Genomic DNA, 16,941 nt, shown 5'->3' with positions numbered 1-16,941 from the left:
GAGAAGGGGGATTGAGTTAGAATGTTCTAAGAGTCTCCATGTGTTAGAGCAGCGGGAAGGAGAAGAACTGGAAACTCCCCTGGAGACTTCGCTTTCTGACTCACTTTATCTTCCCCAAAAGCTTTGGGTTTAGGGTAGATTTTTGTTTTGGTTGCTCAAACATCAGTTGGAATGCTGAGTTCCACACTGAAGTGCCTGGATTTGGCGCCTGGTTCAGCTCCTGACTCTAGCATCCTGCTAAGGCAGACCCTGGAAGGCAGCAGTGATGGGTCACACAGCTGGATTCCTGCTACTCATGTGGGAGACTTGAATTGAGTTCTCGGTTCCTGACTTCAACTCAATCAGGCCCCAGTCACCATGGGCTTTCAGAAGGGAAGTGAACAGGTGAGAGCTCTCTCCCTTTCTCTCCCCATGTGTCTCTCAAATAAACAATTTCTTTTTCTCCAAAGATTTACTTATTTATTTGAAAGGCAGAGTTACAGAGAGAGAGAGAGAGAAAGGGAGGGACAAAGAGAGAGAGGGAGAGATAGAGATTAGAGATAGATAAACATCTTCTATTCCCTGCATCACTCCTCAAATGCACACAACAAGCCAGGGCTGGGTTATGTGGAAGCCAGGAGCCAGGAACTCCATCTGGGGCTCCCACATGGGTGGCAGGGAGCCAGCTACGCGAGCCACCATCTGCTGCTTCAGAGGGTGCCTATTAGCAGGGAAGTGGGTTGGAAGCGGAGCAGCCAGGATGGAACGAGCACTCCCATAGGGGGTTGTGGCATCCAAGGACAGGGTTTAAGCTACTGTGTTACAATGCCTGCCCCTCATCTGCCTGAAGGGATGCATTCACACACCTCCAAGTCTCATAAGCAGTGGCTAATACCAGCTCACTCACTGTTGTCCTTCCTTTGACAAGCAGTGTTTGAAAAGGAAAGATGCATTTGCAGGCTTCCAAGCTGCTTTCACAATGCCTGTTTTTTTTTTCTTAAGATATCTTTTTATTGGAAAGGCAGATATACAGAAAGGAGGAGAGACAGAGGAAGACCTTCCGTCTGATGATTCACTCCCTAAGTGACGGCAATGGCCGGAGCCAAGCTAATCCAAAGCCAGGAGCCAGTAACTTCCTCCAGGTCTCCCATGTGGATGCAGGGTCCCAAAGCTTTGGGCTGTCCTCGACTGCATTCCCAGGTCACAAGCAGGAGCTGGATGGGAAGCGGGCGCGCTGGGATCAGAACAGGCACTCACAAAGAATCCCGGCACATTCAAGGTGAGGACCCCAGCTACCACGCTATTGTGCCGGGCCCCACAATGCCTGTTTTGTCTCCTTGGTAGCAAGCTCTTCTGGGCATACTGTGCTTGCAGCATGTTCCCCTGCTATGTATGGTGCACTGGGTGTGCTCATCTTCCTGTCCTCTCTGTGCCTTAAGCTCAGTGTGAAAGTGACCCACAGAGCTCAGGAGCTCCCTGACTCTCCCTGCTTGCTGCCTGTGGGGAGGGGGGGGTCCACCTTCTGCTCCTTTTGTGTTGCTTTGGCAGCCTGTGTCCTTCTCTGGGCTTGGCCTCTCTGCATTTATCTTTCCAGATCAAAGCAGGTCCTCTGACTGTAAGAAAAATGCTTCTCTTGATATCAAGCAGCTTCTCCTCCCTGCCTGGCAGTTGTCTGCAGAAGAGCAGAGGTGGAGAATCAGGACGAGGAAGGCTGAGAGCCACCAACATGCCTGGGGGCCAGCTGCGCTCCTGCCAGTGGTGCTTGCCTGGGAATCATAACTTTCCTCTTTTATCACCATTAGATACGCTTGCAGTCAGGGAATGGTGCAGGAAGTCTTTAGGTCTGCAGACATCACAACTGGCCTTTCTCCACTTAGCAGAGCTGGGGCAAGATGGAACAGACAGGCGGGAGCTGGAAGACATATGGTATGTGTGCTGTGGGTTATGTGTCTGATGGGAGTCCTCGGCTGTCTGATTTCTTTCTTCTACTTCCAATTCCTTTGACAAAGACCTGTGTGCCCACATGACGGGCCTGGCGGAAGCTGGAGAATCTGCAACTCACTGGTGGACCCTTGGGAGGGCCACCTCACACAACCTCTAGACGTCCATGTGACACACAGCAAGCTTCCAAAGCATCCCAAACACAAAGGAGTCTACCCTTTGACAACGCCCTTGGAGATGGATTTCTACATGGTTTTCTTAGATGTGTTTGGGGTTGGGGTGGGGAGGGCTGCTCTCAGGGAAATTGTAGTCTGAATTCTTCAGGTGGAAGAAATGATAATTGCTGGGAGCTGGGCAAGCCCTCAGAGGCAGCATAAACAACACACAAAGTCCCACACAGGAGAACAGACCCAGTGGGTACTACAGCAATCCTGATGGAGGCATCCATGATGTTTTTTCCTGAAAATTTTTCAAAAATACCAATTTTTAAAAATAAAAAGTTAATAAAATTAGGGTATCCAGCCACAGAGCATGGCAAATAAATTCTGCCAGGTTAATCGAATATTATACTGTGGCTTAGCATAACACCTGAAGGTAAGACAGGAAGCATGGTGTCTGAAGTCTGTTGGTCTTGGCATGGTTTTTTGAATGTTCTTCTCCAAATCATACCTTGGGATTGGGTTTTAGGATGCTTACACCCCATAACTGGATTTGATTCCTGGCTCTATCTCCTGGTTTCAGCTTCTTGCTAAGGTGAACTTTTGTGGGCAATGGTGATGGTCAAATTATTGAGGTTCCTGTCACCTGCCCAAGAGACTTGGATTGTGTTCCTGACTCCTGGTTTTGGACCCATCCCAGTCTTGGACATTACAGGCAAAAGAGGGGTGATCTGGCAGATGAGCATCTTTGCCAAATACAAAACAAGCACCTGGGGTCAGTACTGTGGTATAGTGAGTAAAGCTGCTGCCTGTAGTACCAACATTCCATATGATTGCCAGTTCATGCTCTGGTTGTTCTACTCCCAAGTGTCTGGGCCCCTGCATCCATATGGGGGACATGGAAGAACTTCCTGGAAGCAGCTCCTGGCTCCCAGTTTGGACCAGCACAGTTCTGGCTGTTGTGGCTATTTGGGGAATGAACCAGCAGATGGAGGATTCTCGCTGTCTATAATTCTACTTTTTGACTAAATGAATGATTGAATGAATGAATAGATAAATCTGTATGCAAACAAACAAAAACAAGTACACACACACACCCCTCTTTCACTGAACTGGGAAACTATGATCAGAACACTAGCTACTGGGAATGAGTGGTTCTTGCAGCAAAGGACAAAAAAGATGGCCCAGCAGGGTCCTGTTCCGTGGAGCTGGAGGGTTTACTGCGGGCTAAGGTCCCAGCATCCTTGTCATTGTTGTGGACAATAGGCCTATACCTTATTCCTCACACCTGGGCATGGAAGTGACCCGCTGCTGAGAGTGAAAACCAGCTGGAAGATGGGAATGAATACGCTGACTGGGCTGATTTGTAAAAAAAAAAAAAAAAAAATGGCCAGAAACAAATAAAACCAGATGGGAGAAGCAAGGCTGAACTGAGGGTCCGTACCTCCTTTTCAGTCGGCAGGCAAAATCAGAGAATCGGGAGGGCGCTGCATGGCAGTGTGTGATAACAGAGCAAATGTGATCTGAACACTGCCTTTTGTACTTGCTGGATGTGTTAACACAGGGGTAGCATGTGGCTTCCCAATGTCAGGGCCTCGGCAAGCCCAGGAGCGTGTCTGCGAGAGACAGTAGAGGGATCCGGCCAGGTAGATGCAGTGAGTGCTTGCTGGGGTTCTTCCTTTCCTTCCTGGCAGGCAGCCTCAGGCATGAGAGGCCCACATAAGACACTTGCAGCTGTCTTGCCTAACATACCAGGCCCTTATGGCTCTGTGCTCAGTTTCCTTAGCAGCAAAATGAAGATACTTCAAAAGATTAAACGAGATAATAGATAGTAGGTGCATAGCAGGGTAACAGGCACAGAGCAGACACCAATCAACGACAGTAAGATGAGAGGGGAGATTCGTGTGTCCACTCACCCTGCTGCCCCTCAGGCTTCCAAGGTGTACACTAGGGCCAGGGCAGTGGCATATTCAGTAAAGCTGTGACTTACAGTGCTGGCATTCCATATGGGCAACGATTTGAGCCCTGGCTACTCTACTTCCAGTTCAAGCCTCTGCTAATGCACCTGGGAAAACAACAGAGGAGAGCCCAAGTGCTTGGGCCCTGCACCCACATGAGAGACTTGGTAGAAGCTCCTGGCTTCAAACTGGCCCACTCTGGCTATTGTGGCCATTTGGGGAGTGAATCAGCAGACAAAAGATTTTTCTCTTTCTGGATCTCTCTCCAACTCTCTGTAACTCTGCCCTTCAAACACATAAATAAATCTTAAAAGGAAGAAGAAGCCTTGTGTCTTTCTAGTCCCTTCTAGGTTCATAATGGAGGAAAGACAGATGAGTCACAAAGGGTGAGAAGAGGTGACCCTTCCAGTTTATCCAGATGCAAGGCCACTTCTGGGGAGCCCGGTGAAGAGGAAATAGAATGAAGGAGGAAGTCATTGCAGCTTCAGCCGCCCCTTTCCAGGACCCTTCCACCTTTCTGCACAATCGTACCCACCATCCCTGGCTTGCTGGGAATCACGTTAAGCCTGGATTACTAGCTATCGCTTCCATCTGGACAGCACATTATGAAAAAGAGTGAGTAGGAACTCCAGCCTCCTCTCATACATTCTTTTCCTAATCCTGAAGTATGTTAGGCCAATGGGGGGCAAGGCTCTGCTGTCGCCCAGATGTCTTCCAGAGGGATAACAACATGCACCCCCTTGAGCTGCTGCAGCTGCTTGAGGCAGGGGTCCCCAGCATGGCTTCCCCACAAGTCTGTTAGTTCCGCTGGCACATCTGTTAAACTCAGGATTTCCATGGGCATGAAACTCCGAAGGTGTTTCCCACTTTCCTCCCTCCCTTGGGGAACAAAGGGGCACAAAATGTCATGATGTTCCTGGGAGTCCCAGTGTTTCTTAACTGTGGGGAAATCAGCAAGAGGAGCAGATATAAGGGAAGATAAGATTTGCTGTGTTTGCAGTGGGGCAGCCTGGTAACACCCTCCAGGAGGGTATTAAGGACAACCCCAGAGCAAACCAAGAACACCTGCTCAGAGCATCTCCCTGTCATGCAATTCAGGTGAATGGACACTGGCATTTGAATTACTGCAGAACAGTGTCAGAGTCTTTGAGGGGTGAACAAGTGGATTCTGGAGGACGTGATGCACAGTGGGACAGAGCACCAAGCACTGGGTCCCCAGTTGTGGCCCAGGGAAGTCTTGGCTTTGGAGCAGCAAGCAGGAGCACTCCCCTCTGTAGCCACCAGAGGTCATTGGCTCCCGCTGTTGGAGCTGCTGGCTGCCCAGTGTGCAGGGCTGCCGGCCCTTAGCCTTCTCCAAGTCACGCAGCCAGCTCCCACTTAAGAACATCCCCATTTTCCTGCATGGAGAGACCAGGGGCCAGCACCCTGACCAGAGACCCTGGGCTCTAAGCCTCACCCTTTTGCTTCAAGAAGCTCATTCTGAGCAGTCGGGGAGATGAGGAAATGGCAAAGCATCCCTGGATACCCACCAGTGTCCCAACCTGTGACTGGGGACCCTGACACCTGCTGTTCCCCTCTCTTTCAAAGACAATCACTCAGGGAGCACCTTCCCTCACTTGGTTTTTTTCCTTCTCGGTACTGGAATATAGGAGCTCACACCCAAACCACTTCTGACTCAAAAACAAAGCACATTTTGCAAAAGTCTTCAGGAGTGCAGTGTTGTTGTCAAACCGGCTACAAACTTAGGAAATTCCTTGTTCCAAGTTGCATTACATTTTACACTTTACAAGTCTCTGTTAGCATCACCATCCAGCTAGAGCCCGTGAGTCCCCTCTCACTCACAGTTGGCCTGGCCCAGCTTACCTCCTAGATGCTATTAAAGGAGCACCTTCCCGCATAAGGCAAAATTGATTGCCTAAACCTTGATGAGAATTCTTACCATCAATCTTTCTGACTTAGCCTTTCTGAGTGGCTGGCACCATCTGCACTCAGCTACCAGACAAGTCATGCTCGCCTGACAAGTCTGACCACTGCAAGCTTTGGGAGCTCAGGACATTAGCCAGCCTCCTCCCTCCCCTCACCCTGCCCCACCCCTGCCCCCAACCTCTCCAGGCCCAGCCATCTCCTCCCTCCTACAGGGATGAGGGACTATTTTGCTGTCTAGGGCCACTGGGATATTTGTTAGCATCATTCGTGGGCCATAAGGAATCATCAACTTAAAAATTAGCCTGCTGTAGTAAATTTAATGCATTTCAAGTCCAGCCTATAGTTACCTCAATGGGGCAACACCAGATGATTCTACAGGCCTCAGATGGCTGTGGGGCTGGTTGTTCCCCATCCCTGTCTTGCTAGACATCTGACTTCTCTAACACCTGGCTCTGCCTTTGCCGTGCCCTCCCCCTTCTCTGGGCAGATGTTCCCCATCTGTCCAGACCCCAAAGAAGTATCCTCTTCTTTTAGTTCTGGGAGGTTCCCTTCTAGGTGTGACTGCCACAGCCATCCTGAATAAGGCCCCATGGTAAGGTTTTAGTTCCACAGTTATGTGTGCTGCTTGTAACTCTGTCTTAGTGGACATGTGATCCTGAGTTATCCTCAAGCCAGCATTTTGGAAGGGCTCATAGCATTTGTTGCATGAAATAAATACTCTCCACAAAGGTTAAATCCCATAAATGCAACAGAAGCTCTATTAACTCCCCACCAATGGTTGGTAAAGACATATGCTTTAGGTGAGGTGTCTCCCTTCCTGGCAGAAGAGACCCAGCATGGCAAAGGGGAGTATCAATCCACAGTGGCACACCCTGAGCACCACTCATTCACCAGCAAGTGCCGTTTAACTTCACCTGCGATGCTATAGGTGAAGAGGCTGAAGCGTGGAAGGGAGGCCCCGGTCAGACGGCACAGGGGAAGGCAGCAATGGGACTGGGCTGCAGCTGATTCTGAAGTCCTTGTGCTCGTTAGCATAGCACAGGCCAGGAGGGCAGGGATCAAGTGCCTGCCAACCACTGTGCAGCTTGGCATGCGATCTGGGGCCCATCACTGCATTTTTGCCTGTTTTCTCATATTTGTCACAGAGCAGTCTTGAGGCTCACCTGGGCCTGGCTGGGACTAGCTGGCAGCATCTAACACCAGTCAACGTGGTATGCACCTCTGCAGCACCACAGTGACTTAAGTGCTGTTTTTCATGCCCCACCCCTCACTGTCAGAATTACTGTCTTGTCCTGGGTTCCATTCCCCCTTCTTAGAACACTTCTGAGTCTCCGTGAGGTCTGCTGCGTATATACCCATTGTCCTCACCTTTGCTCTCCTGAAAACCCAGTGAGGCTGTTGACATTCCAATGCCCCTCCCACAGGCACACTGACCTCTCTCTCAGCCTCTCTCAGCTTTTTGCCCCTTCAAAGGACAATATCCACTCAGCAGGCAAATGAAACAAGGGTCCACACTGCTAGGCCAGAGTGGAGAGGGTAGCCTGGAAAAGGACAGAGAGAGAGGCAACGAGGCCAGGGGAAGAAGGTGACTGGGACAGGTGGAGAGGCTGGGTGCCCTGGGTGGTCTGCAGCACTTCAGATTCACCAGCCCTGACATGGTTCCCTGTGATATCTGGGAATCATTAACGCTGAGCCATGCGTAGGCTTTCCCTAAATTTGCACCACTAGGCCGGAGGAGATACACCGGCTGGACCTCTCCCACGAGCCTCTGGCCCAGGGCTCTCAGCTGCCATTTCCCTCTCCACAAAGGACTGAGGACAAGCTGGGAATATTTCCACTCCCTGGCCTCTGCCATGCCCACCCTTCACCTCCCCCACCACACTGTAGGGCACGCACGGGGAGGCCAGGAGCCTGCTGATTTTTCTTTGGCTTTGGCTCATTTTCCTTCTGGAACAGCAGGCTCATCTCCTGCATTTTTAATGGCTGAGCATATTTAGCATTCAACACACACGTGTGGGTTGATAAAGCCCATAGAGAAGGCAAATGCCTTCCAGGGGGAGGCGAGCCTCCTCCCCACCTCCTGCCTGCTCCGGCCTGCCTGAGCTCACATGGCTGGGGCTGAGGGTCCCATGCACCCGGCAGGCAGGACCAGGGTAGCTGAAGCGATGACAGCAGCAGGGCAAGGCAGACTGGCTGTCGCAGTCAGCAAGCCAGCGCCTTGTCCCTCGACTGGGTGGAGATTCATACATTAAGGCTAGAACACTCAAAACACTCAAACAGCTTCAGCCCCCTCTCAGTTTCCACCGGGGACCAACTAATCTTGCTGTATCCTTTTGCTGTGATGGAGCACATGGGCATCAGTGCCACGGGGCATTGGCTGGGAATGCTCGGGGTGGTGCCATGGGCAGTAGTGTGAACTGCTGGACAGGGGTTGGGCCAGCTCGTGAGTGGTGGCAGGCAGTTCTGCAGGGCACAGATCCCAAAACATGATGGTGCCCTGTTTGCTTCTATTCCCACATCCCTCTTTTCTCAACAAATTATTAAAAAAAAGAGATTTATTCATTTTTGTTGCAAAGTCAGATATACAGAGAGGAGGACAGACAGAGAGGAAGATCCTCTTTCCGGTGATTCACTCCACAAGTGAGCGCAATGGCTGGAGCTAAGCCCAGAGCCTCCTCCAGGTCTCCCACATGGGTGCAGGGTCCCAAGGCTTTGGGCCATCCTCGACTGCTTTTCCAGGCCACAAGCAGGGAGCTGGATAGGAAGTAGGGTCACTGGGATTAGAACTGGTGCCCATATGGGATTCCGGCACATGCAAGGCAAGGACTTTAGCCGCCAGGCTAACGCGCCAGGCCCTCAACAAATTACTTTTTAACCTACCCAGCCACAGAAGGGAGAAAAAACACCACAGACCATTTAACCTTCTGTGAGAAGGCCTAGAGAATTGCCTGAACTCAGGAGCCAGGAGCTTCATCCAGGTCTCCCACATGTATGCAGGGTCCCACAAGCAGCAGGACACTCCGCTGCTTTCCCAGGCCATAAGTAGGGAGCTGAATTGGAAGCAGAGCATCAGGGACATGAACTGAAACCCATATGGGATGCTGGCACTGCAGGTTGATTAGCCTGAAACACCACCGCACCAGCCCCTCAGTCTCTAGTTTTAAACAATGTTTAATAATGAATTAAAGAGCTGTGATAAAAAATTTAGTATTCAAATTGAGATGATCTATACGAATAAAACATAGGATTTCAAAGATGTAAAAGAAGAGAGAATGTAAACTATCTCACTGATTGTATGCTGGAATGGTAATATTTTGGAGACATGAGGCTAAAGCAAATATATTACTAGTGATGTGGTTAATCAGTTGGGACGCCTCCTCTTATACTACACGCCTAGGTTCAAGTCCTGACTCTGTTCCCAATTCTAGCTTTGGTTCATGCAGACCCTGGGAGGCAGCAGGAGGTGGTGGCTCAAATACTTGGACCCCTCTACCCATATGGGATACCTAGATGGAGTTTCAGGCTCCTGGTTTTCACCTGGCCCAGTGCTGGTCATTGCAGGTATCTGGGGAGTGAATCAGCCAACGGACGGAGGCTTCCTCTGGCTGTTTCGCAAATAGACAAAGAAAACATATTACTAAAAACTCATCTTACCTGCTTTCTCTGGCTTTTTTTTCAATGTGGTTGCTTCCTTTGCTCCACTCTCTAAGGCCCTGACCTCAGACTGCCCGCCCCATCCCTCGTCCTTTCCTGGGAGCCACATCTGTACCCACATCTGTACCCAGTGTCAATGTCCATGACTACACAAATGACTTTCAAGACTCTATTTTTTCTGCCTAAGGCAATTTGGATATTTGTAACATCATCTGCAGGCCAGACAAAATTATCAGCTTATAAATGAACCTGCTATAGATTTACTGAATTTGGAGTCTCGCCCACGGTTGCCCTGGCAGGGCCATACCAAGCAATTCCACTGGCTTCATAAGGCCTGCAGGCTGGACATTCCCCACACTTGTCTCAATCCTACCTCTCTCCTGACCTCTGGGTGTCAATCTGCAGCACCCACCAGACAATTCGCTGTAGCTCTCAGTCTGCACAGGCCACTGCCTGAACTCATCTTCTTCCTTCCATGAATGCAGGACATGATCATCTTCCCCCTTAGGAAGTAACAGGAGCAGACACCGAGCTGTCCAAGCCAGAGACAGATTCGACACTCTAGACTCTCCTCCTGTATTCTAGCCCTATAGACAGCAAGCTCTGCAGTCCTGTGGTGTTCTGAAAATTTCTCCCACCCAGCTCCTTCTATACATGTCCACTGAACCTGCCCAGAGTCAGACTGTCAACATACTTCCTCTCGATTATGCAATGTTCCGGCCACTGATGCAGGGTGTCTGACTACAGCAGAAAGTCGCTCCGTGAACAGCTCTGTGCAGTTTCCAGGGTGAAGTCCAAACTTTTGATTTTAGCACTGCAGTGGAACTTTATAATCTGGCCCTTGCTCTCTACCCAGGTCTATATCCTGCTGCTCCCCATGTGGAAATACTTTGGCACATTCTTACTTTCTGCTTACAATTTAAAACAATATGTGTATATATATATATATATATATATATATATATATATATATATATATATATATATATATAGAAATGTAGAGAGATACACAGAAACACAAACACCACACACACAGGATGGGGGTGGAGGGAGGGATATCTGTTGTCTATCTACTTGGTCCACTCCTTAAATGCCCACAACAGCCAGGGCCAGTGGCAACGAACCAAGAATCTGGCTGATCATCTGTTTCTTCCCAGGCGCATTAGCAGGAAGCTGGATCAGAAGTGAAATGGCAGGGATTTAAACGGATATGAGATACAGGTGTCCCAAGCAACAGTTTAACCTGCTATGCCCTAACATGCAGTGCGTACCTACTATAATACTATGTGACAATTCTATAAGTACTGGGTGTACACAGGGCTCACATATATGCACCTTTATTAGCAAAATAGGAACAGGCCTGGATGCAGCAACACCGGGTATATGATAGACCAATGGCCTTCATCTCCTATTTACGTCTTTAGCCAGGCCTCATATACAAGGCTTAACCTGTACAACTGTGTTCTGCAATCTTAAGGACATAGAGTTTTCAAGGACACAGATACTGTCTTAGGGGATCTGTACAAGAGACAGGTGTAAGTTCTGCAGAACACAGAATACAACGTGATAAAGAGCTGATACTGCTAGGATAGCAGTCAGGCACCTAACCCAGGCTCAGGACTCAGAAAAAGTTTTTCACAAGAGGTCACACTTCAGCTGAAGCTGAAAGACAAATAATGGGAAAGAGTGAGACAAAGGGAAAAAATGCAAGATTAAAATGGTAAACTTCATGCCATGTCTTTTTTACAATAAAAAAAATTTCTTTAAAGTAAGAAGGAAGATAAAAATTTCACCTAGTGGCTAGTTTTCAGGTTATGATGCCTACATGCCATATGGGAGGTTCCTGGGTTCAATGCCCACCTCCAGCTTCTGGTTTTGGTCTGGTGCTAACATACAGGCCCAGTTAGCTCAACTAACTGATTTTTCTCTTATTCACATGGGAGATTTGGATTGCAATTCCAACTTCTGCCTTTGGCCCTGGTTTAACCCCAGACATCTGCTATTAAATGAATACAAAGTTTTAAACATTAGGAGCAAGTGTGTGGTGCACTGTTTGCAATATCCATCTCCTATTTTAGAGATCCTAGGTTTGACTCTGGGCCCTGTTTCCAATCTTGGCTTCCTGCTAATGCAGGGAGGCAGCAGGTGATGCTGGTCAGGTCCCTGTCACGCAACGGGGAGACCTGGATTGAGTTTCTGATTTCTGGCTTCAGCCTGGCATAGTTCTGGCTTTTGCTCGCATTTGGAGAATGAACCAGTACACAGAAACTATCTCTTTCTCTCTCTTTCACTACCCTTCACATTAATAAATACATCTTAGAAACAATGTTATAGTGAGTCAAGATAGATGGATTTTTCTAGGCAAAAGTACCAGGAGAAGATATACGGGGAAAGCTGGTGGAATAGGGTGCTGCTGGATGATCAGGATTGAGATGGGGAGTTTGTTGGCAATTTGGTGGCTAAGCTGTTAAGTCTTCATTCAGGAGATAAGGAACTCCGAGAATCTGTAAATGGACTATGATTTGGAATCACAAAATAATTGGACCTGAAAAATGGGATACAGAGCAGTGACTAGTTCAAGGGCACACAGAAAGTTAGTGGCAGAGACCAGACTTGGACTCACTTGTCTTGCCCTTCGCTCAGCACTGATGGATTTTCCCACATTTCACTCTGGGGAAGATGTCTGGGATTGAGGCTGAGGGAGCCCTCTGGGTTTCCCAGTCACATCTCCCTGCCTTGGGGACTCCGTGCCCTGGCAGACTGGAGGTGAGAACAGTCAGGATACCCTAGGGCCTTGTTCGTGGTGCACCTGCCCTGTTCCTTCTCAGCATGTTTACCTACTTGAAGTTGGAGTCTGGCAGACTAGAGGTGAGAACGGTCAGGACACCATGGGACCTTGTTCGCAGTGCACCTGCCCTGTTCCGTCTCAGCATGTTTACCTACTTGAAGGTGGGTGAGTCACTGTTAGCTTTTCCTTCTTCACACAAGGTAGCACTCTAGTCTTCCTTTTTCTCGCTCCTTGCAATCCTTTTTTTAAAATTAAAAAAAAAGTTTGCTTATTTACTTTCATCTTACTTGAAAGGCAGAGTGACAGAGAGAGCAAGAGAGACAGAGAGAAAGAGAAATCTTCCATCTACTACTTTACCTCCCAAATGCTCCCAAACAGCCAGGGATTGGCCAGGCTGAAGCCAGGGAGTCTATAACTTCACTTGGGTCTCCCATGTGAGTGGCAGGCGCCTAACCATCTGCTGCCTCCCAGGATGCATTAGCAGGGAGCTGGATTGAAGGTGTTAATAGCCAGAATTCAAGCCAAGCAGTGTGAAATGGGATACGTGTGTCCCAAGAAGTGGCTTAATCTACTGTGCCACAAACCCCATCACTCTTTTCAATCCTTTTATGTATTCATTTCTGGACTCTGGCTAGTGGTTCTTAGGGTTCTTTAAAAATCTGTTTTCTATCAATTAGAGATAGAAACAAGCCCGTTAGGGAAGGGGTCTTGCCCACAGCATGTCTTAATAAGTGTGTGAAACAATGCTGACTTGCCATTGGGAGGAGAGAGCCTGGGTGGGGATGAACATAAACCCAGTAGTTTCTCTCTTTGGAAAATGCTTTTTGATGTCTGGGCCCCCAGGAGATCCCGCGCCTGTTCTGTAACTAGGTGAGTTCATTGTATGACCATCCATAACTGTCTAGGTTTCTCTAGTCCACTTCCGTTTAGCTCATTTCTGGACTCCAAAGAAATGATTTAATCACTTCCTGTTTCATCTTGACTCTCTCTGAAGAGCCATTTCTTTATTTTTAAGAGAGATAAGACTTTTCAATCCTTATCCCAGGTTATGGGAAGCTAGCCTCAAGAATCTATAAGCCATGAGCTATGATCTTCATACTGTTCTTTCGGCTTTATAAAAATCAGCTTACTTAGCTTTTACAACAATCCCATTGGGTAAAGCTATTTCTGGCTCCATTTTACAGATGAGAAAATGAAGGCACAACATATCCAATAACTTGCCCAAGGGCACATGCTGAAGTTTGTAGAATGGCAGCAATTCCAGAGCTTGTACGCCTACCTCAGGGAGGTACCCATGCAGCCCCAAGAAGCAAACTCTTGGGGACCGTCCCAGGCCACTGATAAGAGGGACTAAAACACAGCAGTGACTGGGAGATTTGCCCTGTCACTGGGCTGGCCCAGAACCTCCCTCCCCAGCTGTGTCATGGAAGGGACTTGCGATCCCAACAACTGGGAGAGAACGAAGCTTGTTCATGAGACCCTAGCGGGTGCTCCTCTCCTCCCTAGCCAACCCTAAGCCTTTCCATTCTATCAAAAGAGGCTCTTGAATTGATCCAGCATAATTTATATTTCTTTACTAAGTCATCATCATTTTCAGCATATAGTGACAAACTCTCTGACGGATGGTTTCCTGGGTATGAAGTTGAGTGTAATGAACTGTTGTTAATGAACAGAATACTTTCTCTCCCTAGATACATAAATTGGACAGACTCTACACTTTTTCCTTGTCTGCATTCTGGAGGCCTGCAAGATAAGACTGGAGCACAGTAATCAGCTGGTCCTTAAGGGCCCCATGGCAGATGCTGATGGTATTTGAACATGCTCATCTTCTCTGCTTTCAGGTTGGGTTCCTACCTGTCTGATTTTCAGGTCACTTTCTCTGACTTTCTGGTAAAGACTGAGATTTTAAAAAAACGAATTAAAAGTCTCTAGTTTTTCGCAGTCACCTGTAACTTGCTCTTACCCACCCTACTCAAGGGACTCTGTTCTCCTAGGCTTTCCTCTCTTCGTCCCTTGTTCAGCTCCAGTTTCCTGACTCTGCTGGGATCTGGCTGCTCATAGCAGAAAGGCAGGTGGGGCGGGCAGCCGTCTATGTGTGAGAGCCTCCAGCTTTGCTCCTTCCTAGCAGAGTTTGTTTTTGATGATTGACACTAGGACTTCTCTTTAACTGAGAGGTAACGATGTGACTGTTATTTGCCTTTTCTCAGACTATTGCCCTTTTCTCAGACTCAACTGAGCTCAGCCCTCAAGAGAAGAAAACCACTCCCCTGCCAGGCAGAGGAATCCCTTGTTCCTTCTCGTATCTGGAACCCTAACTCCACCAAGCTGGGTACCTGTCCACTCCCTCCTCAGTTTGCCCAAAGCCCAGCACACAAAGCTAGGGGACTCACACCCTTCCCCATGGTGACAGGGACAGGTGGTGAGGACAGATGGCTGCCAGCTGCCAGCACCATGCACTCACCATGGTTTATCTCGCGATCCCTTTGCAGGAAAGACCGTGTGCTGTTTGCTGCTGGAGGTAAGTGGATTGTCTTTGGGCGTTTTGAATGGCTTTGAGGTGCTGCTGGCAGGGTTATGGCCGCCGAGACAGACTTTTGTTTTCACCTGTGCTAGGGATGTCTTGGCAGTGCAGGCTGGAGACGCTGGCGAGGGAAAAGGTCTACACATCGAACTGTGTCTTCTCTCTACAATGGGAGAAAGAACAACACTGAGCACAGCATCTGCAGAAGACGAGCCTCTCCCACACTCACCCTGTAACACTCAGGCAGGCAAGGGGAAGGGCTTTCTTTGTTGGGCCAGCATCCCTGAGGCTTCTGTTCTGACAGTGGTCTGTCCTGGTGTCTGCTCCTAGTTTGCCAACCAGCACTGTTTACTCTCTGGTTTCTGCATCCAATGCCAGCCAGAGCTAACACCCAGGTTCTTCTTGGAAGGCATCTCCTGGCCATCCTGACACAAAACCGCTTGCACAGCAGGATGGGCAAGGTATCACCTGAATAGTGGGACAGTCACACGACTCTCCTGAAGCCACAAGGTTCCCAAGGCAGTGGGTAGGGCAGGACTCTCAAAAGAATAAACAGGAAATTCTCAAAGCTTACCCTCCATGGGGGCACTAAAGTCAGAGGGACAAGCAGGGACAAGCAGGTACTTGGGAGCCAGGAAGCAGCCTAGCATCTATTTCTTCTTGGGACTGGAGAGCAGTCTGTTTGACACATGAATGATGTGGCCTCTCTGAGGCCCGCTGAAGTTCAAGGCTACAACACTGTGGAGGACGGAGGACGTGGATACTGAAGTGGCTACTCAAGTGGAACTTGCAGATGTGGGTGTGGCGTGGACTAGGCCTGGGAGTCTATAGAAAATACTAGGGTTCTAAGGTTAAGTTGTGGGTTAAGACACCTGTGTCTCATGCCAGAATGCTTGGGTTCAATTCTTAGCTCCAACTCCTGGCTCCAGCTTCTGGATAATGCACATCCTGGGAGATAGCAAGTGATGAATTAAATAACTGGGTTCTTGCCCTTCATGTGTGAGAACTAGATTATGTTCTTGGCTTCTGTCATTGGCCTGGCCTAATTCTGGCCATTGTGGACCTGTAGTGAATAAATCAGCTGAAGACAATGCTCTATTTCTCAAGTTAAAAAAACAAAAGCAGGGTCCAGCACGATACTGTGATGGTTAAGGTCCTTGCCTTGAACGCACTGGGATCCCATATGGTCGCCGGTTCTAATCCTGGCAGCTCCACTTCCCATCCAGCTCCCTGCTTGTGGCTTGGGAAGGCAGTCGAGGACGGCCTAGGGCCTTGGGAACCTGCACCTGTGTGGGAGACCCGGAAAGAAGCTCCTGGCTTCTGGCTTCAGATCGGCACAGCACTGGCTGTTGCACTCACTTGGGGAGTGAATCATCGGACGGAAAATCTTCCTCTCTGTCTCTCTTCCTCTCTGTACATCTGCCCTTCCAGTAAAATAAATCAATCTTAAAAAACAAACAAAAAACCAAAAGCAAAACACTACTACAGCTCTGGGCAGGGACACTTTACTTGTTCACACTTCATTAGCCCCTGTGACTCCACTCAACAGAAATGATGAAAACACCCACCAGGATAGAGTAAAATTTGAGTCACATCTTCTATGGTGGATTGTCAGAGACCTCAGACACACATACACACACACACACACACACTCTCTCTCTCTCTCTCGCTCTCTCTCTCTTTAAAACTCTGTACGCTATTACAGTAAGAAATCCTAAGCCATAAAAAGATGAAAGCTCCTGAGATCCTCAGGCCTGGTTCTCTTGTGCCCCACAGAGAGTACTTAATTAATATGCATTGAATAAACAAGTGCGATTGTTAACAGCCATCCTGATGGGAAGCAAAGGAGACCACAAAAGGGGCAATGTGGGTCAGAGGTGATAATGGAGGGGGTGAGCGGCGCAGATGGACCCCACCACGAACACGGCTCTGTCTCAGGAGCTTGCTGTTAGTGGGCATTTCTGGTTGCGATGTCAGGTACCTGGCGAGAGGGGGAAAGCCAGACAGGAGTTTGGG

The 16,941-nt window shown here is 48.8% G+C and overlaps 1 protein-coding gene across 22 annotated transcripts in view; it reads right to left on the bottom strand.

Moving 5' to 3' along the window:
* ATXN7L1 (ataxin 7 like 1) overlaps positions 1-16,941 on the bottom strand; it is a 224,662-nt gene that overhangs the window by 34,314 nt on the left and 173,407 nt on the right. For 20 of the 22 annotated variants that reach the window (XR_009244220.1, XM_058654954.1, XM_058654953.1 and 17 more), the window contains one exon: positions 14,866-15,088. Coding sequence is in view for 19 of the 22 variants with exons in the window: in XM_058654954.1 (XP_058510937.1) it covers positions 14,866-15,088 (223 nt within the window). In the remaining 3 variants the exon portion in view is untranslated. Of the gene's footprint in view, positions 1-12,555; positions 12,643-14,865; positions 15,089-16,941 lie in introns of those variants that run through there. The other 2 variants (XM_058654969.1, XM_058654971.1) reach the window with 2 other exon arrangements.

The sequence above is a fragment of the Ochotona princeps genome, chromosome 25, assembly GCF_030435755.1.
Source record: "Ochotona princeps isolate mOchPri1 chromosome 25, mOchPri1.hap1, whole genome shotgun sequence".
NCBI lineage: Eukaryota > Metazoa > Chordata > Mammalia > Lagomorpha > Ochotonidae > Ochotona > Ochotona princeps.
This window is presented reverse-complemented; position numbering and strand designations above follow the sequence as displayed.